Source organism: Podarcis melisellensis (assembly GCF_964234715.1).
Source record: "Podarcis melisellensis genome assembly, chromosome: 3".
Classification (NCBI taxonomy): domain Eukaryota; kingdom Metazoa; phylum Chordata; class Lepidosauria; order Squamata; family Lacertidae; genus Podarcis; species Podarcis melisellensis.
In genome coordinates, this window is record NC_138530.1 from 76,384,757 (window position 1) to 76,411,382 (window position 26,626).

The 26,626-nt window shown below is 40.5% G+C and overlaps 1 protein-coding gene across 1 annotated transcript; it reads right to left on the minus strand.

The window, feature by feature from the left end:
- Window positions 1-550: 550 nt before the first annotated feature.
- Window positions 551-25,249, minus strand: UFL1 (UFM1 specific ligase 1). The gene is made up of 19 exons (XM_081907002.1): window positions 25,056-25,249; window positions 21,951-22,096; window positions 20,165-20,193; window positions 19,111-19,208; window positions 18,039-18,153; window positions 15,859-15,989; window positions 15,030-15,088; window positions 13,958-14,104; window positions 12,852-13,027; window positions 10,756-10,935; window positions 9,737-9,857; window positions 7,909-8,031; window positions 6,876-6,996; window positions 5,963-6,129; window positions 4,923-5,053; window positions 3,802-3,882; window positions 3,349-3,434; window positions 1,557-1,737; window positions 551-799 (listed from the first exon to the last, which is right to left on the minus strand). The coding sequence occupies exons 1-19, from the start codon at window positions 25,130-25,132 to the stop codon at window positions 584-586; spliced, it is 2,385 nt and encodes a 794-aa protein (XP_081763128.1). The 5' UTR covers window positions 25,133-25,249; the 3' UTR covers window positions 551-583.
- Between the last annotated feature and the right edge of the window lie 1,377 nt (window positions 25,250-26,626).

Here is a 26,626-nt window from a genome sequence, read left to right on the forward strand (position 1 = left end):
CCCCTTCTATCTGTGAGAATGTCCAGTTAACAGAAATGTAAGGACACCTTCCATTTGCATATAAGCAACAACCTTTTGAATAAATGACATCTCTTTATGTAAGGAAAACACAAGCATTGTGCGAGAACATATTTGGTGAATATGTAGGCTTTGAGATTTCAAAGAACTCGTCAGATCAGACAGAATTCTATGAAACGCAAAAGCTTGCATAGTCCTACACCAAGTTCCAATCCAACAGTTTAAAAAAATATGCTCAACGTCTTCCATCCTTTGAGACCAACACTGTTTCTGTGGCCTACAAAACTGAGAATTCTTAACTCTATGAAAGCTAAACAAATGCTTTGCTGAGTTGCCAGATATTACAAAAATATTTTAAGAGACAAATTCTCCCTTTGGTTATGCTGCCTTGCATTTTCAATAAGCATTTCAGTTCTTTTCGCCAACCACATGGTTGCTGTGTTTAGGACTGTAGTATAATTATTACAGCTTCTAAAAGCCAAGGCTATTTCAAGCATTATCAGAGTTTTCCTCAAAGAAAACATCCCGACTCTTTGAACATCCTGAATGAGTTTTATTAAGATTATCATTCCTCTGTTACAGAAGATTTTCTGGGCCTGAGAACAAGGTCTTTGACAGAGCCAGCCAGCTCCTGGAGTTCTTTCCGGATTGCCTCTATGCTTTCTTCTGCATTCAGGTTGTTATCCACTGAGTCGTCGTCTCCTTGCCCAATCTTCTTATTTTGACTTATCAGCTGTTTCACTACTAACCCCTGATATTTGACAAGAAGAGAATGCTGATCCTGCAAAATGAAACAAAATGTGGCTACTAGGAAGGCAATATGAGCAACTTATAATCAAATGGTGGTTTTGTTAGTTCATAAAGAACCCGCAGTGAGAAAAGCAACTTCCTTCAAGCATAATTATGATCCCATCTCAAAGAATCAAATCAAATCAAATGAGATCTGTTTTAACATAATTTACATACTGCTTAGTCATCAAAACCTCTAATCTGTTCACATAAAATATATACCAAGATTAAAATCACGTTCAAAAAAGATAACCTTAACATTTCTTCAAAATACAAATGAGTGATTTTATTTTTGTCTAATATTAATGGGCAGATCATAAAAAAAAATCTATTTTAAATATTGCATCCCGTATTTACAGCTTTCCCTGGAAGACCATTGCACTATAATATTGCACAGTAGTTGCTTCCCTTAAATTCAGTAGACCACATACCTAATTTTATCCCTTGTTATATATAGTTGACACTCATAGTTCCCTATATGTGCTTAATGAGAATTCTATGTTGTGGAAATTAATTACTGAACCAGTCACAGAAATGTCCACTTTCACCCTCTGCATGCACATATATAATCCTATACATATTTACTTTTACTGATTTCCATACAATTTACTCCTAGAACGTGTGTACAGGATTTCAAAATAGATAGATAGATAGATAGATAGGTAGGTTGGTTTCTGTGAATGCCAGCATTTTCTCAACTTTTGAAAAGAGCAAATTACAACACTACTTGGTTTTTCCAGTGTAAGTACCTCTGGGATCTTTGTACTTAAGAAAGTAATGATCTGTGGCACGCATCTTCCGGGTGAATGAAGCATGCAGTGTGTTGAGAACTGGAACAGCAAGACTGATGTCAGGTGAAGAACGAGAGCTGGATCTTCTGTGACTTTCAGCTGTTCAATCAGAGCTTGTCTGTGTTGGAACAGGATTTGCCTGAGAAAGGAAACAGGATGTATGATGAGAAAAGGCTTTTACCTATTTAATTACTTGCAGATTTGGATAACGGTGAGTTAATCTATAAGACAATGTTCCTTGAAAACAAAAGTTTTGGACTTGGACCACAGTTCAAAACTATAGTTCCACTCTCCTCTTCTGGGAGGCCTTAATTAGAAACTCTCACCTTCCCATTTGTATGGTCTAAGGCCTTTTAGAATGGGTAGCATGTTTTTAATGTTTTCTCTCTCCCCATTCCCGCTTTTAATAGATGTACTACTATTGTTTTGAGCTACCTGTGGCAAAAAGGAAACGAATAAACTTAGTAATAATAATACTAGTACAAGGATAATGACGGCAACTTCACAAATACTTAAAAAGCTGAATACTATTCTACCCATTAACAGGAATAAAAAAGAGCAATTTACTGGTGCATAATATTACCAAGAGGTATAGATGCCACCAAACCCACTCATTATACCTTTCTTCTATCATGGAAATCATGGCGGCATTTGTGGGTACCAGGCAGTCTCCTACCCAGGTTCTGACCAGGCTTGGCTTAGATTCCGCAAGAGTCCTGTGAACTTCAGGTCATGCATTACTACCATCCCATATATTTCTCCAAATGCTGTTGGAAGTGCCATGAGGTTAAATGACTCTATTGGACAGATTTAGGAAACCAAGACTACAGTACAAGAACATTAATTGCTACTGCTTGCAGAATGATAAAGGGCTTCTATGATGACAATAAATTATGAATACTGTTGTTTCTAGCTAGTTAGTTATGACTCCACCAACTCGTCAATGTGTCTTTTCTCTTAAGTGGCCATAATGTTAAAGCACCTCCCCACTGGTAGCCACGTGGTAGTAAAACCAACTACCTTTAATGAGGACAAGTATTTGTAAACACACTGTTGAAGTATCTTTCTGTATTTTTTAAAGGATGCTGATTCCAATTCCAGTTTAATAAAGTTGAAAGCATTCAATGTTAAATTTAGGACTCATAAGCTGGAAGTTTTTACATATGCAATATATATACAAGTCTATTTAGAAATAGAACCCATTGTGTTCAATGAGATGGATTACCAGGTAAGTAGGCAGTGTTTCCCCCTAAAAAAATGTTTAGGGGTACTCTCATTTTCTTACTCCTATTTGAATACTGCCCATCAATGAGGCCAAACTCAGATTCACAAAATGTTTAGGGGTATCAGTATTCCTGCATCCCTCCCAGAAAAAAGCACTGTCAGTAGGTATATGTATTCTTAATATAAAAGGATTTTAAACAGCCACAGAATGAAGATGTGTAACTCGTCAGGAGACTTGAATTTAACTTTTGTCCTCCATAAGCAGTTCCTAGGTGTGAAGGATCTTAAATGAGCATTTTTTTTGGGGGGGGGGAGGCATGGCTAGATACCACCAAGAAAGTTTAGGTCATAAGCAAAAAGCTGGAAAGTATTATTTCTGGAAAATTAACTTACATTAAAACATTTTTATCTCCCTACTCCTTGGAGTAGCAAGACTAGTTTGCCAGCAATGAAGCACCTATCATTCTGAAAAAGTGATCACCTGTAGAAGCCTACAGAGGGAAACTATGTATTGCAAAAATATTACCTTTCTTTCTTCTTATCACCCTTTTTCACCATAATATCGCAAGCTTCTGCAGCAGCATCAAGACAGGAAACAAACTCTTCTAAACTCTTCAAAAAAAAGCAGAACAAAAAGAATAGCAAAGCTATTAGCTCCTTTAAATTCAGTGTGAGGTTTTCCACAGGTTGGGAGAAGCTCATCTAATGTGGAGTGTCATGACTTCCTTCTACACACAGAGGTATCTGATATTTTGCCTATATTGTGTCCTCCGCTGTTTCCCCCATCCCTCTTGCTTTTTTTCACACCTATGAATAAAATGCTTGCTCTCAGTTTATTTCGCTTACAGTTTGCCTATTTCGAAATTGACTATTAAGGGAAAAGCGAAGAACAAAATCCTTTACTAAAGTAATAATGACAAACCAAATAAAACTACACTTCTTTAGGAGAGTGGGCGCAGATTGGATGCCTGAAACTTACCTTGCCATTCAGAGAAATGTGGAGTTTTGTTAAAGGACCTCTTGTCTCTTCAGATAAAGTACTCAAAATCTTTTTCCTCATCTATTTGAAGAAGTGTGCAAATCAATGAAGGTAATTTTAGATTCCAATGAACAACATGTTTTGGTCAATAAACTCAAAAGAAAGTAGTCTTAGAAACACTAATCTCGTATTGCAGGGGTCAGCCTTATTGGGCCTTGTGACATATTTGCAAACCAGAGGAATGGTCATGGGCACCTTGCACACTGGACAAACCACATTTAAGCTTGAAAAAAGTGATTTTGTTGCACTGCCCCCAGATAATGGGGTGTTTGTCACCTTCAGACAAGAGCCAATTTTCTCCCCACAGCTAAAGTGTCCTGGAAGATCACCCCCATAACAATTAGGCTCGAGAAAAGCCTTCTGTTGCAGTTAGGCGGGGAGCAATTTTGAGGGGGGTGCATAAGAGAAAGGAAAAGAGTAATCCTTTCCTCCCCAGCTGCAACCCCCCACTAACTCAGAATCCCCCTTTCTTCATGTCAATAAGGCTTTAAAGAAGCCTTGTATTGTTGCAAATAGAAGGGCTCTGTGAAATTTAATTGTGTGTGTACGGTGAGGTCAGTAGGGAGGGTCACAACCGTGGGCCGAGTTTATTGTACTGCCATGCCCCCCAAAATGCAATTTGCTTTGAAATAAATCAGCTACAATTGAAGTTTTCTTCTAAGCCTAATTTCAGCAGGGGGAGGCATGTGGAGGCAGGACTCTGTGGTCAGCAGAGAAGGTTTCTGCAGGCACTGTGCTGGAGACCTACAGACAAGGAGAAGCATTGGAAAAATGTCTGTAGGGGTTGTGGAGATCTAAGCTATCTTATAAGCACAGGAACCCATGCCCTACAACAGGGTCTAGGAAGCAATAGACAACCAAATGTTGTTGGACTACAACTCCCATCATCCCTGACCACTGGCCATGCTGGCTGGGGCTGATAGGAATTGGAGTTCATCAATAACACCTGAAGAAGCACAGGTCCCACCTCCCCCTTGTCCAGCTCTACAATGAGGGTGGGGGGGATATGAACTAATTGCTTTAAAAATCTGTGAAGATAATAGGAAATAGTATCAAAGTACCTCGGTGGTAATGGCAGTGTAGTCTTCTGCTGCCATCATTTGATCAGCAGCTAGGCAGTTGAAGATGAGGTTAGTGATGTCAGTGCAAAACGTCTTCAGCATGTGCTTGGCAATGTTACTTTGCGTCTCATCTGCAAAACAGAATTTCTGTGATTAAAAAGACAATTTGTAAATATTTGCATATTACATTAGCCAATCTAGAGGCCTCGGCCTTTTATCCAGCCACAAAGCATCTTACGCTCTGCTTCCAGCTGCTTTTACAGGTGTTAAAATGTCCGTGGCATCACAATGCATGAAAGACCTGCAAATGTTATTGGAAAGGTCAGACAAGATGTTTCAAACTAGGCCATCTTTTGCTTCAAGCAGAGAAAGCAAATATTAAACTGACTCCTACAGGCAGTTCTGTGCAGATCACAAACGGCAGAATTCAATGAACATCCACACAAAAATATCTGTGGTAGACAGGGGGAGAAGAATAGAAACCAAAGAGGTGAAAAAAGAAAAAGCCTAAGTAAATGGATGGGCAGTATCATCACAGACTCTAGTCTTTTAGAGTTCTTTTTGAAATCAGAAACTGCCCAGCAACAGTGTGTTAAACCATAAATTCATTCTGAAGATAAGTGTGTGGCACCCATTACTGCAAGGATATATATACAGTACTGAGCAATGAAACTTCCCTTTCCTCCCTCCATGTGTGCCCGGTGTGCTCCACAAATCTGCTCTAGAGCACTGGTGCTTCAATGGGTGGGCTGTGACCCACTGGTGGATCGCAGCCTGCTCTAAGGCGGGTTGTAAAAGGAGCACTACCACCATGGGAATATATGGTAAAAGATTGAGAAGCAGATCCCCAAATGCATGTTTAAATGGGAAGGTTGGGTTTAAAAAGCTTGAAGATATTTGCTCTAGTGGGTTGAAGAAACACTCAGAACAGATTTAAGGTGTGCATGGGGAGAGGGTAGGAAGTTCTGTTGCTCAAGCAGAAATCTAGTGCTACTGGAACTAGTTATCTAGCACTACCTTAGATACAATCCAAGCTGTACCTGTAAAATGCTTTGCTCCTTTTTCAAATAATCGGATATTATTATACAGGGTGGACACCTCTTCCTGCAAGTCCTTGATGGTCTTTTTCCTGCTAGCTCCAGAGTAAGTAGAAGTGGAGGACATAAATACTGAACGCACAACTTCCTGATAACTCTTGGTCAAGGGCCTAAGGAACGGGGGGTGGGGGTAGGGAGGGAATACATTAGCAAGAGACTAGTATTTCTCCAAATACTACAGAACCTCAAAACAACAAAACAACATGCTTTCCTATCAGAAGTTGAAAATTTAAAGCCAAGGGCATTTTAAGAACTTCAGATGCAACTGTTTTTTGTACACAACACAGTAACTAGAATAGAACTACACAGGCAGCTCACATAGCCTGCAGCTGCAGTAGTTAACAATGGCAGTTGACAACAAAGGAGAAGGAGTCTGGCCTGTGTGACTGCTTTAAAAATGATTTCTTTTGCTGGCTTGGAGCTGCTTTTTGTGAGATCAACAACTTTCTGCTGCAGACACATCAGAGAAGGGAGGGTCAGCAGGCTATTTCTCAAGGGCCCAACAAGGCCTGTCTTTCGAACTTTGAGCTGTCTGCTTTCATCACACTTGGTTAATATGGGAACCTGGTAACATAAGTTTGCTTGATTTCATCTTCCCTTCCATTTTTTATGGGGTGTAAATTTTTTAGATTGTAGTCGTTGATAGTTACTGCATTTCTTTTATTGACACGTAAGTGACTCGGGGAGCCCTTCTGGCTGAAGAGTGGGATATAAATGCTGTGAATGAATGAATGAATGAATGAATGAATGAATGAAAGACTTGCAAGATGGAACACCGGAATTCTGATTTTTCATTGAGCTATAGGATGTGTTAGGCCCTGTTTAAGTCAAAACTGAGATAAATAATTGAAATTACCTTATTAGATGGTCAGCGAGTTCTGTTATAAGCTCTTCAGGACAGTCCCTTACATGTTTTCTTAAAACATCCTCAATCTCTTCTGGTGACAGAAAAGGGATCTCGAGGTGCTTGCTCTTATCTGCAATGACCATGAGAAACATAATTAATATCTTCAGTTTTCTTGAAATCTCCCGTGTAAGAACACAAAATACATTCCTCTTAGTATCAGGACTCCCACAGGTCACAAAAAAATAAGCATGTGCCGACTACTGCTATTCACGTTATTCAAAATTGCTACTGTATGTTTATCACAGAGCCCTAGTTTTTTCCCCTCCCCTTGTTTGCTTTTGTGATTAGATTAATTCAGGAGTCATTTGGAAATATCATGGTAAAATGGGATTCCCCCCCCCAAAAAAAACTGCTGTTAAAATTATATGGATACACCATTGCCCTTTGCAGTAAGTAATGTTACCAGACACATATCAGAAATGATGCTCTAATGTGAAAAGGTTATACAATTTAAAGCATTAAGGTAAAGAAAAAGTTTATCCTGGGCTACATTCAACACTGTGCGAGTGTAAGGCAGATAATGCAACTGATCTTCCTTTCCCTTTCTGTAGCTCCCCGTACATCCCTGAAGAACTTCTCCAGAGGGCTGGGGGAAGCTGCCAAACATTGCCAGCTATGACGTGCTGGGCTACAGTGCAAGGAAATCACCTGAAACCAGGTAACGGAACTTTGCACTACCAGAGTGCTAGCACGTTCCTCCTCACACCTGCAGCCCCATATTAAAACAGCTCACTAAATTCTCTTCATCATATTTTTTTTTTTAGTTCCGTGCTTAACCTTGATTTTTGCTTGAAGTAGCATTTCTGTGTTACCATTAAAAGGCTTCGTGTCACAATTCAAATAATTATCTTAGAAAAAAAGATAACCATACTAATATATTTGGATATCTTATAGGAGAGTATTTCATTACAAACTCAGGGCAACAGTACTGCATTTACAAAACTACAAGGATTAGGTTACTATAGTAGAGTAAACTACAAACTTGAGCTGCTTGTTTGTGATTCCTCATCACTGTCAGCGTCTTTTCTTCCCTTCTTCTTGGCTTTCTTGATCTTAAATTCTCTGGCGTTTCCTCCACCGCTACTTTTCACACTTCCAGTGCCCTCTGGTGGAAAAACTACTTGATTAGCATGTGAAGTATTACTAAGTCAAGTGATGCTTTGACAAATATAATGAAATGAAACCAAAATCCTTATAAAAACAGAGAAAATAATAACCCTGACTATATTATGAAAGGAAACAGGAGTTACTATACCTGGGTGCATAATAAAAGAACAACAGAGCTAAGAGTATAGTATTTCAATATTTGTTCTAATTTCTACTTCATCAGTAAAGCAAACTGATCCTTATGAAAATGTGACTCAGACTTAAATCAAATAAAAGATAACGGTAAAATGAAAGAAAGCAATGTCCACAGCAAGTTCCAAATCAAGATGAAAGGAAATGCATTTAAGCTGACTGACAATGAAATTAACACAGTTCAAGCAATGCTGAACAGGAAATATTCATGATTACTGTTTGCCTTTTGAACAGAACTGTCATCTGCACATTTTATTTCAAATGACCCTAAACCAAACCATTGTAACACTTGGGCTACAACCCTATGCTCACTTTGCTGGGAGTAAGCCCCAATGAAATCAACGGGTCTCATTTCTGAGTAGAAGACAATTCTATAATTGCAATTTGTGAGTGTCCCAATCCCATATGTTAAAACAATAATGTAAAATTCAAGTGTAGTTTTTATTTTGGCATACAATGGGTACTCTGTTTTGGAAGAAAAGCATTATATCAAACTTTGATAAAGTTTGTTAAGAGCCACTCAGCATAAATGCCACTATACAATCACAACTCTGGTTGATCACATTCAGGCTATTCTAAAAATTCAGTGTAAATCGTTTCAAAACTCTAGCAAATCCTTTTCATCCTCTCATTTGTAAAATGAAATTACTCAATTGAATGAATATTCCTTACTTTAGACTGCAATCCTAGGCACAGCTTCCTCTGAGCCCCACTGAATAGAGATGAGCTTACTTCTGAGTAAACATGCATCATATTGTGCTATCAGAACACAATCGTTAACATCCTGACCAAAGCCTTGTGGTTTGATAAGCAGACTAAGCAATGGTAACATTATGTATATAAACATGTGACTTGACATTTGCATTAATTACACGTTCGGGGGTGGGGAATGCTAATAAAGAAGAGAAATGGCTATAAAGACAACACTGGTATAAATTCCTTCCGTCTAATTACAGCTTTAGAGTCTGCCTTATATAGTGCTGTCTAGAGAGCTTCTATAGCCACCATGCCCTAGAAAACTCTGTTCTCTTGGGAGCTTTCTCCATCAATATGGATTTCTTGCAAACTCAATACTGAGTTCTTCCTGTACATGTTAATGTTCTTCCCCACAAACACAAACAACTAACATGTTAATGTTCTTCCCCACAAACAACTAACCAATGTTTCTCATTGTGTCTTACGGTGGGCCAAGACTACATAAATAAGTTGTGAGTGGTGATGATGATGATGAGAGAGAAGAGCTGTTCTGCTTCCCATGTCCAGCTACAGAGTGAAATGGCAGAGTTACCCTGCTCCCTGCAGCACTCTTTTTCTTTGCATTTCCTTGAGCAGTGAAAACTTGGCAGTAGTCAGCAAAGAAGAGAAGCAGTACTCTTTCTTCCCAAAACCTGTGTCTCTATTGTCAATGCTGTAATGTGGGAGAAGTCCTTGTCATGCCAACAGGACAGCTGCCAAACTAACAAGAAACCATGGAATCAGTAACCAAGTAACTTATGCCTCCATTTTCTTACCTGCTGCTTTCTTTCTTCTTTCATCTTTCTTGTCTTTTTTACTTGAAGAAGCATTTTCTACAAATGCAGACTGCTTCAGGTCCTCTTCTGTGATTAAGTGCACAGGGTTATTTTTCATCTCCTAAAATGAAGATCATACGTGCACCTGTTCATGTGAGATGCACTGGAACGTACTGCAAATCCTTAAGGTTTCTGATACTATCTCCCCTCCTGTTTAGCATGGACATAATGTCCCAGACACTCATAAGAGAGTGCAACACATGACAGACACATACTCAGCTAATATCTGCATGAGGTATCCCATTTGTCAGGTCCTAGCAGAACACTATTACCTTAAACTTAGCCACCATCCACTGAGCTGTGCTGGTTTTGATAGGAAGAAGATATGCAAGAAATATAAACAGAATAATCCCATTTTTGGCTATTTTACTTTGAAATGCAGCAACATATCTCCGTTTTCTTTGTTGTACTCTCACCTAGAAATAATCACTAGACAACCTTTCCTTGCCACCTGCTGTTTTGTTCTTGATTATCACAGTAGGAAAGCCAAGAATCTGACAGTGTCTGGCTTGAGATATGGAAAATGGATGTACATATTCAAGGAATATGAGCCAAATGTGATGGCATCCCAATATTCTCCCAAAATGTGTTGCACAAAGCTTACAAAACAAAGGTGTCATTTTTAACTAGAAGCAAAATTAAATGTAAAACACAATGATGGACAATGCTGATTCCATGGGTTGGTAGTTCAGCTCAAAGACATAAAAACATCATTAATATGTGCTAAAGACAGGCTTGCACAACATGTGACTTACCAAGCTGAATGCAGCCCACCAGCCAGAGATAAGTCTATCAAGGGCTCAATGAATATATTGATTTTGCTTGAATCAAACTGCAAAGAGAGCTGGGGAAGGAGAGAGCACCTGACGGGCCACACTGCATTACTGGTGAGTGGCATTGAGTTTGGTTGGCTGTAACTCATGCAGTCCTTTTCTAAAACAATGTGCCCAGAAACAAACCTTTTCAGCTTTCTGGTGCATCAGATCACTAAACAAATCAGCACAGCTGTTGATAAATTTCTCACTGACAACATTCGTGTCGCCAAAGACCAGAGTTGAAGGTTGTTTACTGAAGGATCTCATCACTTGCTGGAGCAACATGCTGGCATCTTCTACAGAGAATGAACTTGGAAGAAGAGGCTAGGAGCAAAAGAAGCAAAGCCAAACGAAAACCATCTCATTGTTATTTATTGTTCAACCAACTGGCTACAATATATACAAATTTGTTTGTATAACTACCATGCATGATACTCATATCCTGGCACAGAATTTAGCAGTCCCGAGATTTATTTATTTTTTAAATATTGCTAGTTTTTACAACTGCAAGAAAAAAATTGAAAGGTGTCTGAATGATGCCAGGTGAAATCTCAAAAGTATGAGGTGAGGTGGGGATTGACTACCCTGAATAACTTTCCGTAGCAGAAAATAAAATTATGCACATTGACTCAATCTGCAGAGTTGATACTCACTGCAGAAATCAGCTTTAATAAGGTGCAGAATTTAGGTTACCTTGATGCAAAATCCTGCCTGTCTACTCATTTAATCTTTGTTAGAGAGATGAATAGGTGAATAGGTGGATGAATGTACTTTAATAAACAGGATTTTTCTAAACCAGAAAAACTGAAAATATAAAGATGACGTTGAGAGAAGGGAGGTTGGGAAATCAAAAGCTTTTTGACAAAATAAATCTTTACAGCTTTTTGTAAAGTGTCAAAGCTGTTTCAAGCTACTTGCCATGTTTGCATTAAAATAATGTACAAATTAAAAACTCCAGGTAGGATATAAAGCCAATTCAAAAGGCATTTTATAACCTGCAGTATTTGATAACAGGAGTCTGTGCCCTCTGCCTGAATGATGACAGATAAACATGTAATTCCCTGTTTCTAGGGAGCTTGTTGGGAAAATTATTACTGCCACTTTGTACAAAACTGGTTTCTAACTATCTGGACAAAAATGCTGCAGTCATCTATTGCAGTGAAGCAATTGTGAGCTAAATATGTCTACAAATCTACAGGCAAGTGATGTGAAGAATTTTAAGCTGGAATTACAGAATGTTGTAAAACACACAAGTGTATTAGAGTTAACCTGTGAATTCAGTTAGTGACTTTATCACTTTCAGAGCTGTCTGGGCCATAATTTATTTCCACTTCCAACTTTTCACACTACCTTTGGTAAATTAAAAATGCATGTGGCACCTATTCGGAGGAGTAAGTATGCTTTTAGTCTTCAAAGCTCTATAGCTCCCCCCGCCACACCGGATAAGGAACAGTTTCTATCACAAAGGTAAAAGCTGCTTTTGGATAAATGGAATACAGGAATATGTACTGTCTATTGAGACATAAAGCTTGATAGCAAATCTTTTTTGTTTAAGAACTGAAGTCCCATCTACAAAAATAGCATCTCAGGCAGTATTAGAGTCTGCCACATCAACCCTAAGCTCTTGCTCAATATTGATTTGGCAGAAATTATGCTTTGAAATTAGGGCTTAATGCTTCTCAAGCTGGAACAAGCGAGACTAGCAAGTGATGACCTTTCAACTGCCATGTCCTTGCAAATTGCAGTAATCACTGCTTTAAATCTGTGGTGTATAATTTTCCTCTGTGTAACTGCATAAAATAGTCTCTGTTGCCACATAGGAACACAGGGAGCTTCCTTATATAGACAGATAATTGGTCCATTTGGTTCTGTGCTGCTGGCAGTGACTGGCAGTGGTTCTGCAGGATCTCTAACAGGGTATCTATCCCCCATGAGCCCACCAGGAAATGCCAAGGATTGGACCTGGGTCCTTCTGGAGGCAAACTGTTGTAGACAATGTAGCACTGTGGTGAATCTTTGGCAGCGCAAGGATTTCCCTTGCGTGATGGAACATTCTCAAGTCTCTTACCCCCAAACAACCTTGAAGTTTGCTCAGCTCTCAGGAGATTTGGGGATGACGCATAGTGTGCATGACGGGGGAAATCTCCTTGCGCTAGTGCAAGAAGTTCAGTCATGACCTGTGCTGTGACCCCTTTTGAAAAATAAAGCCAGTGGAAAGAAATGAAAAGCAAAGAGCATACCGCTATATCCACCCACGTTCCAGAGCTGATGGCTTCATCCACGGAGGCCTCCACTTGATCCACAATTTCCTGACCAACACAAGATGATTTCAGAAACAAGAGCTGCAAGGACTTGTACCTTTTCTTTATGTAGTTCACAGGGTCTGGGATGCCAAGTCTGGACAATGCATCAAATTCTACAAAATTACAGAAAGTCCTTGACTTTGAAGCAAACTAAACCGAAACAAAACAAAACTGGGGACAATGGGCTAGACATCTCTCAGTGGACACTGACCACCCTCTTCGCAGCCTCTCTGTGGCTTTTGTTTCTTGCTCACTCTGAAGCAGTAGGGAACCCAGGAGCTGGTGTTTGTATGTTAACTTGGTAAACTTGTCAGGTGGGCAAGGGAGGAAGTCTTCCACAAGTCTGCTCACTATATCACTCCCCAACAGGAGAAGCTGGCTAGCCTCCGTTTTCCCCAACACAACAGCAATAGCTTCACTGAACAGAATAATGAAGAGTTGGGATGGTCTTGTCCATTCCCTGCTGTCCTGTCATGTGTGGATTGCCATGTGTGGATTAAAGAGTGGGACTAGGTCTGCTCTTCCAAACATGCCCTCTATTACCAAACTTACAGCTTCATCCAGGCCCAAAGGAGGAGCTCAGGAATTTGTCCTTCTTCCAACCCAGGAACTATACTAGGGAGCAGGGGATGGCGATGTTCTGCACTGCATTATCTCCTACACTGGTGATCAGCAGCGGAGGCTGGTTATTAAGGGGAGGAGGGTGCTGCCCCATAAAACTCAGTTAGCCCCCAGCTACTTACTTCCAGCCAGCCAACAGAGGCTGGCACTGACTGCCAGCTTTCTCCTCCTTAGTTTTAGTGTTGCCCTTGTAGAACTCAGGAGGAAGGAGGATGGGGACAAAACAAGAATTGGCTCTGTCTGTTAGTGGTTCTGCCTACTGTTAACCTTCCTGCCCTACCAGTCTCAATAGGCATTAACCATAACTGATGAGGAAAAATGGGATATATGAGGGTCGGAGGGAGGGGGAGATCTCTAAGAAATATGCTTCTCTTGACCAGTAACTTTCAGAAAGAAAAGTTTGTTCATAAGGGGTAAGTTACCTAAATAACCATTTTGCTTGAAAAACGAATCCACCCAGTTGCTCTGTGTTCTGGAGTAGATGTCAGGGATAAACACAGCCTTATCTTGCCTTCCACCAACCACTGTGCCTTTCAAACGCCCAGTACTAACAAGTTCTTCCAGCATAGCTGGGAAAAGAAACAAAGCAGACACAGCATTAGAAATACTTAGGAATATGTGATTAAAAATACAGGGATTACAACCACAACTCAGAGGGATGTATGCAGGCCTATATTTTTTTCTGGACAAGTTAAATAATTTGAACACACAGACACACCTAGATAGATAGATAGATGTTAAACTGTTCTCCTCTCACCTGCTTCCTGTAGTACAGTATATTATATATTAACAAGTGGGAAAAAGTCACAGGAAAACAGCTGTTTCTTCAGCACAGTCTCAGCAGACATTTGCAGTCAGCAACTGTGTGTGCTATGGATTCTTTTTATAATTATTTACATTTTTGTGGGTGGTATGTCTTATTAAAACATTTTTAAAAAAATACATCAGCTTTGTTTGCCTGATTCGTGCATGGGGTGTTATACACTAGTGTTGAAGAAATAATAATAATTTGAATGCATGTATTTAATATGAGCTTCATTTAGTTATTGTCTGATTTTCACTTTAGGTTGCAATGAATTAATTTAATTAAGATATTCTTATTTAGAACAAGGAAAATCTATATGTTGAAGGTGTGGGCAGCCAGAAAATGGTTGGCCAAAATAAATGCAAACTACATTAAATGATATTGGTCAGGAGGAACGAACAAGAATGATATGTAGTAAACAAGAGCTGGAATAGTTTTAGGTAGCGAAAGCTCAGGACTGCAGAAGTCTTTTGGTAATGAGGCAGGGTTATTCCTCTAAGGCCACACCTCCTTTGCTGGTCCCCCAAAACAAGACAAACATGAAAGATGCATTTTAATGGGTCAGTTTCAGTTTGCTTTCGAAAGGAGAAAAAAGTACGCAAGCTTCAAACCTTATCTTAATTGCCTCTTACTTAACACTTTCTGATATAACAAAAAATCAGCATTAAATAAGTCTGAACAAAACTCACAGTAAAGCAGATGCTCCTGAAATCCATGCCGAGTTATTAGGTTAATTATTGGCGTAGGTCTAAAGAGAGAAGTGATATATAAGAAACCAGGACACTCATACATAAACACTTAGGGCAGGATTCGGCATCTGTGAAAATCACCTCGGTTGTCCCGATCAATTTGCCCATCAACAAAAGCCCTGTGGAAGGACATCCATGTGTGCAATGGGACTTCCCCTCCTTCTTTCCCTCTGCACAACCAAAATTGGTTTTTGGTGGGGGCTGGGAGATCCCCCATAAAAGCACATGGGGGATCCTTCCACATGGCAAGCCAAAATGTTTGTCCTCATGGAACCATCGCCTTAGCACAACAGTGAATCCTTCTTTAAATATCTTTATTTATTCCACATTGAGGACCAAGTTTGTGAATACTGGAATAAAATAAATTGCTATTTTCTACTTCATAAACAGAATACTGTTAGAATATGTTATGCAACCACTACTGTCTTTTGTTTCCAGTTTTTTCACTGCTAAAGACAAGAAATTAGTGAAGATTTTGCAGGGAGGAAACATTTAAGGATGGGACGTCAGTAGCTGCGTAAAGATTTGGAATTTTTTTATCGGAAAAGTAGGAGCATGTTCAACTTTTGTCTATTTATGGGAGCAGATTCTTTGATGAAAAGCCAGAGCCAAAGTGATGCAGTTGCCATTGCTATTGTAATTAAAAACAGTTATGTTTGCTCTGGAAAATTTAATCTTGCTTTTATGCAGGAAGTGTCTGCATATTTCACACAAGGAGCAGATAATCAGAGCTGTTTATCCCAAAACAGAAATGTGTCTTTCAATTTACCTGGTAATGGCAGTGAACAGACCACGGATCCGGGCCCGATGCCGTGTGACAAATGCATCTGTGAAAATCACTCCTCGGTTGTCCTGATCAATTTTCCCATGGATAATTTTGCCCAGGCGGATGGAAAATGCCTGATAACATAAACACAGCAATTAACCGGAGAAGCCATTTGACGTTGCACTGTTTTTACATTTTGACTTTATGTTGCTTTTAGCAGGCTTTTAATAAGTGCATGTGGATTCAGTCTTGAGACAGGATTTGATGTTAGACTACAACCAACCATTAATTCACCACTGCTTCTAGGTACAGATAAGAGACCCCTCTTCAGAACTTGAATGCTCAGGAAGACAATTAAGCCAATGTAGAGAGCCTTACATTCCTGCTTACTATCATGGGACTTGACAGTAAGGAAGCTCTGAAGTATGGCACACATTATAGCACTAGGATTAAGTTTTTGCAGCTGATGAATGCCTCGACCTTCTGTAGTCCTACTGGTACATTCTGAAAAATACTCAATGGATTCAAGCGCGATAAGTGTTTCAAAAATTTGTGTAACTTGGAATTATCCTTCTGCTTGAAACTTTGGCTGTGCTCTGTGTCCCATCTGTCAATGGCAGCAGATTTCTAAAACCTTTGGTCTGCATTCTTTTATTTGGATTTCATCTTATTTATTCTAAAACATTTCTGTGCTTAAAAATGAAGGTCTTTCTAGCAAAACGCCATTTAAGAGGTAGAAAGGTGGGCTTTCCAAGCTTGGGCATAGTTCCAGGGCCCTAATCAAATACATTTCTGAGATTATTGGAGACAGTCAAGATGACTCAGTTAAAGATCTTAATAAGCCTTGTATGCAACCCTGAAATCTAACATAAAAGGTGGCATGTTTTAAAACAAATGTTATAAATGAATGCTACCCCCAAGCCAAACGCTCTAATGTTATTTCAGAGTCACCTCCTCATATCAGTCTTGCAGGAGTAAATGTTGAATGAATGGAAGATTGGGGGCCAAACAGGGAGAAAACCTTGAATTGCTGCTGCCTTATCGATGAAGCTGTGAAGTGGAATCCTGCTGTGTATTGCTGTTTTAAAGCAAACAACAACAACAACAACATGATGTCCAGAAGGCAGGAATTGACACCTATCATTCTTACATAGAAATCCATGTTAGCACTGAGAAAAAACATGTGATGTGGCGGATCTCTGACCAATTTTGAAGTATAATTAAAGTTCTTGCATCAAGATTCTAAGAACTCTTGTGCAAAACAATATGCACTTCAGTGACAGAATACCTGAAGTTGTACCAGTATTAGATCACACGCAATTACATTACTTGGAACTTTGCATGTATTATTGACGTAAACAGGTTCTCATGTGTAAATAAGACATAATGTAGCCCATTAAGTTGAGGCCCTATCCAATGTTCCCATTCTGCTAATGCAAGAGACTTGGGTTTGCAGAACAGAACTTTCTCCATTCCTCTTGTCTGCAGTCCCCTGCATGCCCTTAAAATAAACTCTGGAGTTGGGGGACCCCAGAAAAAAAATTGGGATGAACACAAGGGGAGGGAAGAAATGCAAGTGCTATGCAGTGTTGTAGCTATAGGGGGGTGTAGCTGGTTTTTTGCCCTGTGTGAAGCCTCCAGAGGGGCACCATTAAGCCTGTGTGTGTGTGCCAATGCCTGAGTTGGTGTGCCCAACTAGGTCTTTAACCTAGGTGAAATAAAGCCTAGTTTTGCTCCTGGTGCTATGGATACCATCCTTATTTTCCTGGTATGTTAGGAAAATGCATTTTTGCTCATCTGGCTGCAAACCACCACATTGGGGAATCAACAAACGCTTCCAATTTCTACAGCCCAATGGTCTGTGCTAACCAATGACTACGGATCTTAAGAAATATTTTTGCCTTTTCAGAGAATCTTACTGAAGTAGTAGATCAGGACTGCTTCACTCCCCTATTATTAGACACAGTGGCTGCCAGGAAATTAGATTCAATACTGCAGTCACAGTATTTAGAAGCAATAAGCAAATTAAAACCATGTTAGACTTTAAGTACCATAAGAAAAGACGTTGTCAAACTTAGATCACAAACTAGTACATTTGATACTGGAACTTATTATCATAATAGTAATGACAGGTGAAGTATCACATGCTTTAGTGAAAAGTTGGTCATTTTCATATTGATTACCTGCTTCAAGAAATCTCCAGGAAGGTCATATGCCTTGCACAAATCAGATATTTTCACTTGCCCAGATTCCTGTAACTTGTCATTTGTTTCTTCTGCTATCTGATCTAGGTAATTCCTAATATGGAAAAAAAGTAGTATAAAATTCCAAATTTGCCTTGCGTGCTTATTTGCTTTTAGTAATCCTATATACCGTTAGTACTATATGAAAACATTTAGTGTATGTTGCGTCCACTACAAACTTTGTAAAAGATGTGATCATTCTCCCTCAAACAGAAGTTACCATTAGTTTTCATGTTTTACAAAACTGATAAAGCAAATGTAATTCTTCATAGTGTTCTGTTGCTTGATATATCTCGTCTGAAGCTCATTTCTAAAACATAAAGATTGTAGGCTGATATTGGAGTTTAAACTGAACGGCACCCATATCTGATATCACAGCAAACATATGGTCCATGTCAGCAATAGAACACTGCATATATACTAGATATAAGTTGCAATTTAATCAGGTTGTCATTATATATAGGTAATTTGCCCAAGGCCCATTTAGTCCAGCATCCTAATTCTCACAGCTGGCAACCAGATCCATATGGGAAGCCTGCAAGCGGACCTGTGTACTCCCCATTTGTCCTTTCCAGCACCCGATTCTTAAAGGTGATACACATTACACTAAGTAGTAAGAGTTCCTTGCACACTGTGTCTCTCTTTCAAACCACCCAAGAGGGCAAACTACTTGCTGCTGATGCTAAGGAGTCTCATCCATCTCCTCTACACACACTGGGCATAAAAGGGACACAAAGCCCCCCTCCTTTTAATTTCCATTGCTTTTTCTGTCTTTGTCTCAACAGTAATGAGGAAAGTTTAAATGCCTTCCTTTGCATTAGCGAGCATAAAACAATAAAGTGGTTCTCAAATGTTTGTATGACTTCAACTGCTCAGCTTGTACAAAAGCAGTGGAGTACATTCTCAGACACAATGCATAATTATTGGCTTCCATTTCCTCATTCTGGATTAATCACATCTAAAAGCCCATTACACATTTATACTGTATTTAATCACTCTTGAAAGAACTCACTCATCTATAAGCTGCCCCAAGACTAGTTGAACTGTTCGGTCTGATTTGACAAGGTCATTAGCTCGGTTTTCAATATGGAGCAGATCTACATTTACTACCTGCAGGGGGGAGAAACAGGTTAGCATCTAGAATTCAAATCCATCATCTACTGTTAAAATGATACACTTTCACATTCACAAACCATTACACTCTAGCTACTTTTCAATAATTCAGATACAGGTGTATCTTAACTGAAAAGGAAAATGTGATATTGGAAAAGAAAATAGCAATCAAGACAAGTTAACACACAATGTAATAAAATCTCTAATTATTATGAAAAGCTTCAATTTAGCTGAAGCTTTCAGATGGAAAAAGGTTGGCAGAAATGAAATATTAATTCCCTGACTGTTTTAGCGATCAGTCATTGTTATTTGTGCATACTGTGACATTTAAAAAGCCCAACCTCCTTGATAGGCTAAAACAGGCTTCAAAAATTAAAACAAGTGTGATGGGGTGCTTATGTTGATGAACAGTGTGATTAAGTTGCTCCCATTCTCTGTAATTTTATAATAATATATAAAATTACAGAGAATGGGAGCAACATAATGGAACCTACAGAAACACCAGTTAGTAAAAATGAAATATAGGTTAGCAGCTAAGTGTTTATACTCTAAACCAGAGGTGGGGAATCTCCAGGACATGGGACAATTTGGCCTTCTAGGTCTTTCCCCCCAAACCATGCCCACCCAGCTGACATTACTGGTGGGTGGGTGGACAGGGTTTAATGCTGGACTGGCTGTGCGATCCTGTTCCCAGCAGGTAACAGGACTGTGTAACCTAGAGGCAGGATTTAATCTCCACCCGTCAGCTAATTGCAAGATTGGGAAGGGGGGATCCACCCATACACTATTCAGTAAGTATTTAGGTTTCCATACGCTACCCACTTACCTAGGAGTAAGCCTCACTGAACACAATGAGACTTATTTCTGGGTACAAAACCATTAAAAACAAATGTGTATTTCAAATTGGCCCAATTAAGCGCAGATAAAAAGTATTTATGCTTAAAGCAAGTTACCTGTTGCAAATCAACAATGTTTACACGACCTGTAATAGAAGAAAGAATATATTAACAAATAGATTTTAATGCATAATATAGAAAGTCATAGACAAAGGAAGTACATTTTAATGAACTGTTTTATTACTCTTTACATTCTGATTTGAAACTTCCAGCATGGTTTTATGCATGTTGTCTGGGAACTAACCCTGCTTGCTAAATGGAATTTACTACTATGAAGTGTGAATAGGATTTCCTTTATACATAATTTTTCCAGCATAGCTGCAACTGCCTCTAAGTTTCTTGCATATTTGTCCAATTACATGTAAAGGCATCTACACATCCACATGGAAGAAAGTCATGCCACTTGTGTAGAAATCTTTAAACATACCTGGACCAGCATGATGTGAACTATAAAGGTGGTGGCAGCAGCAACATTTGGAATAGCAAAGAGTATTTTGCAGGCATGCTAGATCTTCCATGCCAGCTAGTACCGCCACTTACATCAGTGGAGGGGAAACTTTCAAAAAAGATCTATACATGAAAGTGCCCCCACTTTGAAATGAAATTGGAAGAGCTTGTGAAAAGAGTTGTGTGCTCATTAACATGCACAAGAGTTTGTATCATTTGCACTATGGTAAACTCCACTGAAATAAGTCTGTTAATCTGCATAAAGAAAAAGATTTAGGTTGATGAAGCCTGCTGGTAGCTAATGCTTTGTTCTTAAACTAAACAAACAATGGCATGAAAAACCAAAAGGCCTTTGCCTTTATTCCTGTACTCAGCATGAAAGGGATGCTACAACTTCAGATATCAACTGATACTTGCCAGGAAGAAAGCTCCCTCAATTATTCTTTTCCTCATACACTAGGAGTTTAATTGTTACCAGCAGTGGCACAGCTACTGTTCAAACCCAATCTTGAGTGAGGCAACTAGCAACTTCCAAAATGGGGAAAGAGTTCATTTTTAAAAAAAGAAAACTGTGCCGGGCTGGGGGGTAAGAAACCCTTCTTCTGATTCAAACCCATGCTTCTCATGGGTGCTTTTTATGAAAAATGCAAGGGATGGAATAGCTAATGACAGTTTGGCTCTTACTCACCTTTCAGATAAGACTAGACAGCTTTGTAAATACAACTGAATTCTCTGTTACAATCCTGTCTCCAGTTTCACTTAACTGTTTACACTGTTTTTTACAACCTTCCCATTCAGTGTAGACAATGTATGTAATATACCAGAATAGTGCTAAACTGTGCTTGCAATTCTACATAAAAATATCCTACATACTTCTTTGCAGTTCCTTTTAAATGATAAATGTACACCAAGTATTCCAAATTCAGCAGCAGCTTGAGAGGTAAGTGGAATGACATAGAGGCTGCAGTCCTATACCTACATATCTGGGAGTGAAGCCTATTGAACTCAATGGAATATAGTTCTGAGTAGACATGTATGGGACTGCAATGTAAAGTTACCTAACATTACCATTATTAGATTAGCCCTGGGTCCCTTCCAAGCTAGGATTCTGCCACTAGCAGTTTGGATAATCAGAATTGCTGCTTTTGTTTTTCACACCACCCCTAGCTGATCTTGAAGATTTGTCAACAGGAGTATCTTTCTAATGGTTATTTTACTTTGGTGAGTCCATTCGCACTATGAAATAGTGTTAGAATCATGACCCTTAAATGTCTCGATGGCAAGGATACATGTTTCTATGTATTTTTATTTTCCCAAAGCAAATTACCTTTAAAGTTTCTTTCTCTGTAGTTGAGCTTGTAAACATATTTAGAAATAATATTTTTTACACACTTACCACCATGAACATGAAGTTCATCACGGATCTCTCTGCTAATCTGCGCAGGAGTAATATACTCTTTTCCATCAAGAGTATGCACCACTTCCAGCTGTTTTTCAGCAATCAACTTAGAAACAATCTCTATGCAATTACGTTCCGACAGTCTGCATACATAAAAGAACAGCAAAACATCTTGCATGAGATCCTGACAACTTGATTTTAAACAAGTGCTACTTCATTTCTAAGACAATCTGGAGAAGCTTTAGCAATCTATTTATGCCACAGAAATTTTCAGTTAAAACAAGTGTTTCTGACAGATTGACAATACAATCAAATTATCCCTTAACGCTCTGTCTTACTGCAAACAGAAAGCAGAAAGGTGAGTTTCACAACAACCACACCATGCTTACAGATTAAGCAGGGATTCTTATCAATATTAATAAAAGTGGGAACGTTACTAGGGGTCTGTACTCCAGATTAACTGGTGCAAAACAGGCAAGAAAGTTGTTTATTGGGGCTGATCAAACTTTGTGGAGCTTCATATATACTGATTTCAAACAGCTTTCTCCCCACACCTAAGATTCCAAGGCATTTCCCAAATACCAGAATAGCAACTAGTGAGGAGGAATTAAAGAACCTTTTAATGAGGGTGAAAGAGGAGAGCGCAAAATATGGGCTGAAGCTCAACATCAAAAAAACGAAGATCACGGCCACTGGGCCCATCACCTCCTGGCAAATAGAAGGGGAAGAAATGGAGGCAGTGAGAGATTTTACTTTCTTGGGCTCCATGATCACTGCAGATGGTGACAGCAGTCACGAAATTAAAAGACACCTGCTCCTTGGAAGAAAGGCGATGGCAAACCTAGACAGCATCTTAAAAAGCAGAGACATCACCTTGCCAACAAAGGTCCGTATAATTAAAGCCATGGTTTTCCCAGTAGTGATGTATGGAAGTGAGAGCTGGACCATAAAGAAGGCTGATCGCCGAAGAATTGATGCTTTTGAATTATGGTGCTGGAGGAGACTCTTGAGAGTCCCATGGACTGCAAGAAGATCAAACGCATCCATTCTGAAGGAAATCAGCCCTGAGTGCTCACTGGAAGGACAGATCGTGAAGCTGAGGCTCCAATACTTTGGCCACCTCATGAGAAGAGAAGACTCCCTGGAAAAGACCCTGATGTTGGGAAAGACTGAGGGCACAAGAAGAAGGGGACGACAGAGGACGAGATGGTTGGCAGTGTTCTCGAAGCTACAAACATGAGTCTGACCAAACTGCGGGAGGCAGTGGAAGACAGGAGCACCTGGCGTGCTCTGGTCCATGGGGCCACGAAGAGTTGGACACGACTAAACGACTAAACAAGGTACATTTGACACTGGATGTCTAATGCAGTTTTCACAGAATTACTGCAGATTTTTTATCTTCAGGAGATTATATCAGAACTTGAAATGTAACATCGTATTGTGTTTTTGGATAATATTGGTTACCATTCTAAATGCACTGACACTAATTATGAGTAATGGACATCAATGGATCTTTTTTGCAGCTAAATGGAACAGAAGTTTGTATTGTGTTATATGGCCATTCCACAAACGAAAGCAATTGCCAGCCTTATCACAAGCTCACAAAAACACTGTCTGCTAAATATTAGACCTTGTGGACTGCCATGGGCTTTTCAGTTTTATAGTATTATATTAAAAAATAATAAAAAACAGCATGCAGTAATAGATATCCTGAAAATGTCCAAACATGTATGTCGAGTCATACTTTCTTAGTTCTGTTCTCATATATTACACACACATTCATATTCAACCGTCATCACAGTAATCAAAGATCCAGTACAATTCTTTCAACGGCAAAGCCTGCTAAAATAAGCACTTTGACGAAACTGCCAGAAATGATTTTCAGGTGGCCCAAGAGTTACCCTTTTTGTGCTTTCACAGAAACATTGCAGCTGGTGCAGCCCTTTAGCTTTACAGTACATGAATCTTAAAAGACCCACAAACGTATTACAATACTGGGATGCAACTTCCAAGGACTAAAGAGTGCACTTCATGAGGAGCAGGCCGAAAGCTTATTCCCCAAACAGATATGTCAGGAGCTACAAGACCCTTTCAAGTGCTTCTGCTGCAAAGCAGGCCGACACAGGAGAACAATATACCAGGAAATAATAATAATTATAATAATTTATTATTTATACCCCGCCCATCTGGCTGGGTCCCCCCAACCACTCTGGGCAGCTTCCAACAAAACACTAAAATACAATAACCTATTAAACATTAAAAGCTTCCCTAAACAGGGCTGCCTTTAGATGTCTTCTAAATGTCAGGTAGTTGTTTATCTCTTTGACATCTGACAGGAGGGTGTTCCACAGGGCGGGCACCACTATTGAGAAGGCCCTCTGCCTGGTTCCCTGTAGCTTTGCTTCTCGCAATGAGGGAACCGCCAGAAGGCCCTCGGAGCTGGACCTCAGTGTCCAGGCAGAACGATGGAGGAGGAGACGCTCCTTCAGGTATACTGGACTGAGGCCGTTTAGGGCTTTAAAGGTCAGCACCAACACTTTGAATTGTGCTCGGAAACGTACTGGCCTCGGGCGCTTGTTCAAATGTTAAATGAACGGGGGACGTGTTGACACGTTTGCAGGATGCGTGGGAAAGGGCAGCAGCGAGCAAAGCACGGGTTCCCAGGGCGGACAGGATCGCTGCTGCTTCTTCACTGGTTCCTATGCCTTTGGCAGCAGCACCTTTAGCAAATGGGTATTATCCGGGTGACATTTTTCTCTAGGCCAGGAAAAGCTCTAGCCCCGATATACTGCATTTCTGTATGCCAAGGTTGTCAAAAGCAGAGCACGTGGAGCGGGGATGAAAACAACAACAACAGGCAACCCTACTTAAGTGCATTACGGCACTAAGGTGAGCAGAGACCCCTTCCCTGCTGAAGGGCTGCGCTGCTTCTAGGGGCATTACGGGTCGTGGCCCAGAGGGACGCCGTTGAAGCGGCTGCTGCTGAGCACGGAATGAAGGAGCCTCGGGCTCGTCGCGCGAGATACCGTGGAAGGAGCGAGATTCGTCCGCGCGAGGGGGGCTCGCGGGTGGCTCCTCCCCTTCCCCCTCCCCCCCCCTCACCTCTGCGTCGCCTGGGCGAACTGGGCGGATTGGAACTGCTGGGACAACTTCAGGATCTCTTCCCAGGTAGCCGCCATGGTTGCCCCGCGTCCGAGGAGGGGGCGGGGAAAGGGGGGGAGGAGGAGGAGGAGGCGGTGGCGGCGGAGTGGGAACGGCGAGGCCTCTGGCACTCACACGTCAGCTCAAGAACGTTCCGCGGACGGAGCGCGGCGGCGGACATTCCTCTGCCGTTTCGGGCAGAACGCGATCTGGCTGCCGCGGCAGCGCCACCTGCAGGAAGACAGCTGCCACTCAGGGGAATGAGGAAGACACATCCTCCGCCCTCTCACCGTCTGCAGGGCGATCCGTGTGCAGTCAAAAGACGTTTTAGGAAATCATTAAATTGCAACGTGCACTGACGCCCCCCTCTCCTGGCTCTTGGCGTTTCCGGAAACATCAAATCCCGCCTCTAGTGTCTCTTCCCCAACGGAACGCTTCCTAAAATAAATCAACAGGACCGCAACCGTTGTGTACTAGCAGGACAAATGCGTGATCTAAAATGATCTAAATGTGCTTGAAACATTGTAGAAAACAAAGCATAATGAGGTAATTAATTGCTGTGGGTTTGTGAGCGCCGGTCACGTTGGAAGGAGCCCACGAGGGCTTGCCTGGCACACGTGGATCAGGTTCTTCTATCCTGCGCAGAACATGGTACCCGATCTTCCGAGGGAGGCGCAGCCTTCTCCGTAGGTTCGTTCCACGGGAAAATATCACCTTACCAAGTTGGGGTATTTAATATGCGCTGTCAGGATCCGCCCATTCCAGTAGTTCCCACACACCACCCAACAAATAGATGGGGCAGCCTAAAAACTTGCGTTTTCTAATGCCTTCCTGGCATGCGGGACTCTTGCAATTCCCTGCGGCTGCCACTGCACACTTAAGGCACATTGAAGCTGCAGACATGCGGGGAGGTGGACTGGCACCACGGGGGTCAAGCCACCAGAGGGGAGAAGGTCCTGCAGCCGCAGTCTGCACACTTGGGATACCCGGAGTCTTGGAATTAAAACTGGGCTGGTGCCAATGGGCAGCATCTTCTTTCACACACTTTTTCTGAGAACAACTCAATAGGTAGAGGAGACATGGTGGAGGAAGGCCCTTCAAATATGACAAACTACAACAAGCAATGCAAACCAATTGTTTATCGTGTTCCTCTTACATTTTCAAGTGACTTTTTCAGCTTTGCTGGCAAGAAAAGATCACAAAAACTATTTTGTCTCTTTGTACAGATTCATTTGAGGGTGAACAAAGGCAGACACTGGATTGATTTTTTTTAAATTGCTGTGCCAATATTTTAACACTGATTGATGGCCATTTGCAAAAAAATTACAATGAATTCAGGTTTAACATACATTTTACATTTCACCAACTGTATCATATTGATTCACTCTGGGAAAAGCCATTTGCCTACCCTAATTAGAAACAATAAAGGAAAATGCCAAGGTATTAATGTTGTCAAAATGAATCAATGCTGTAAGTGTGACAAACTATGTTACAAAATATTAATATACCCATAGGTGTTTGCCATCACTGAT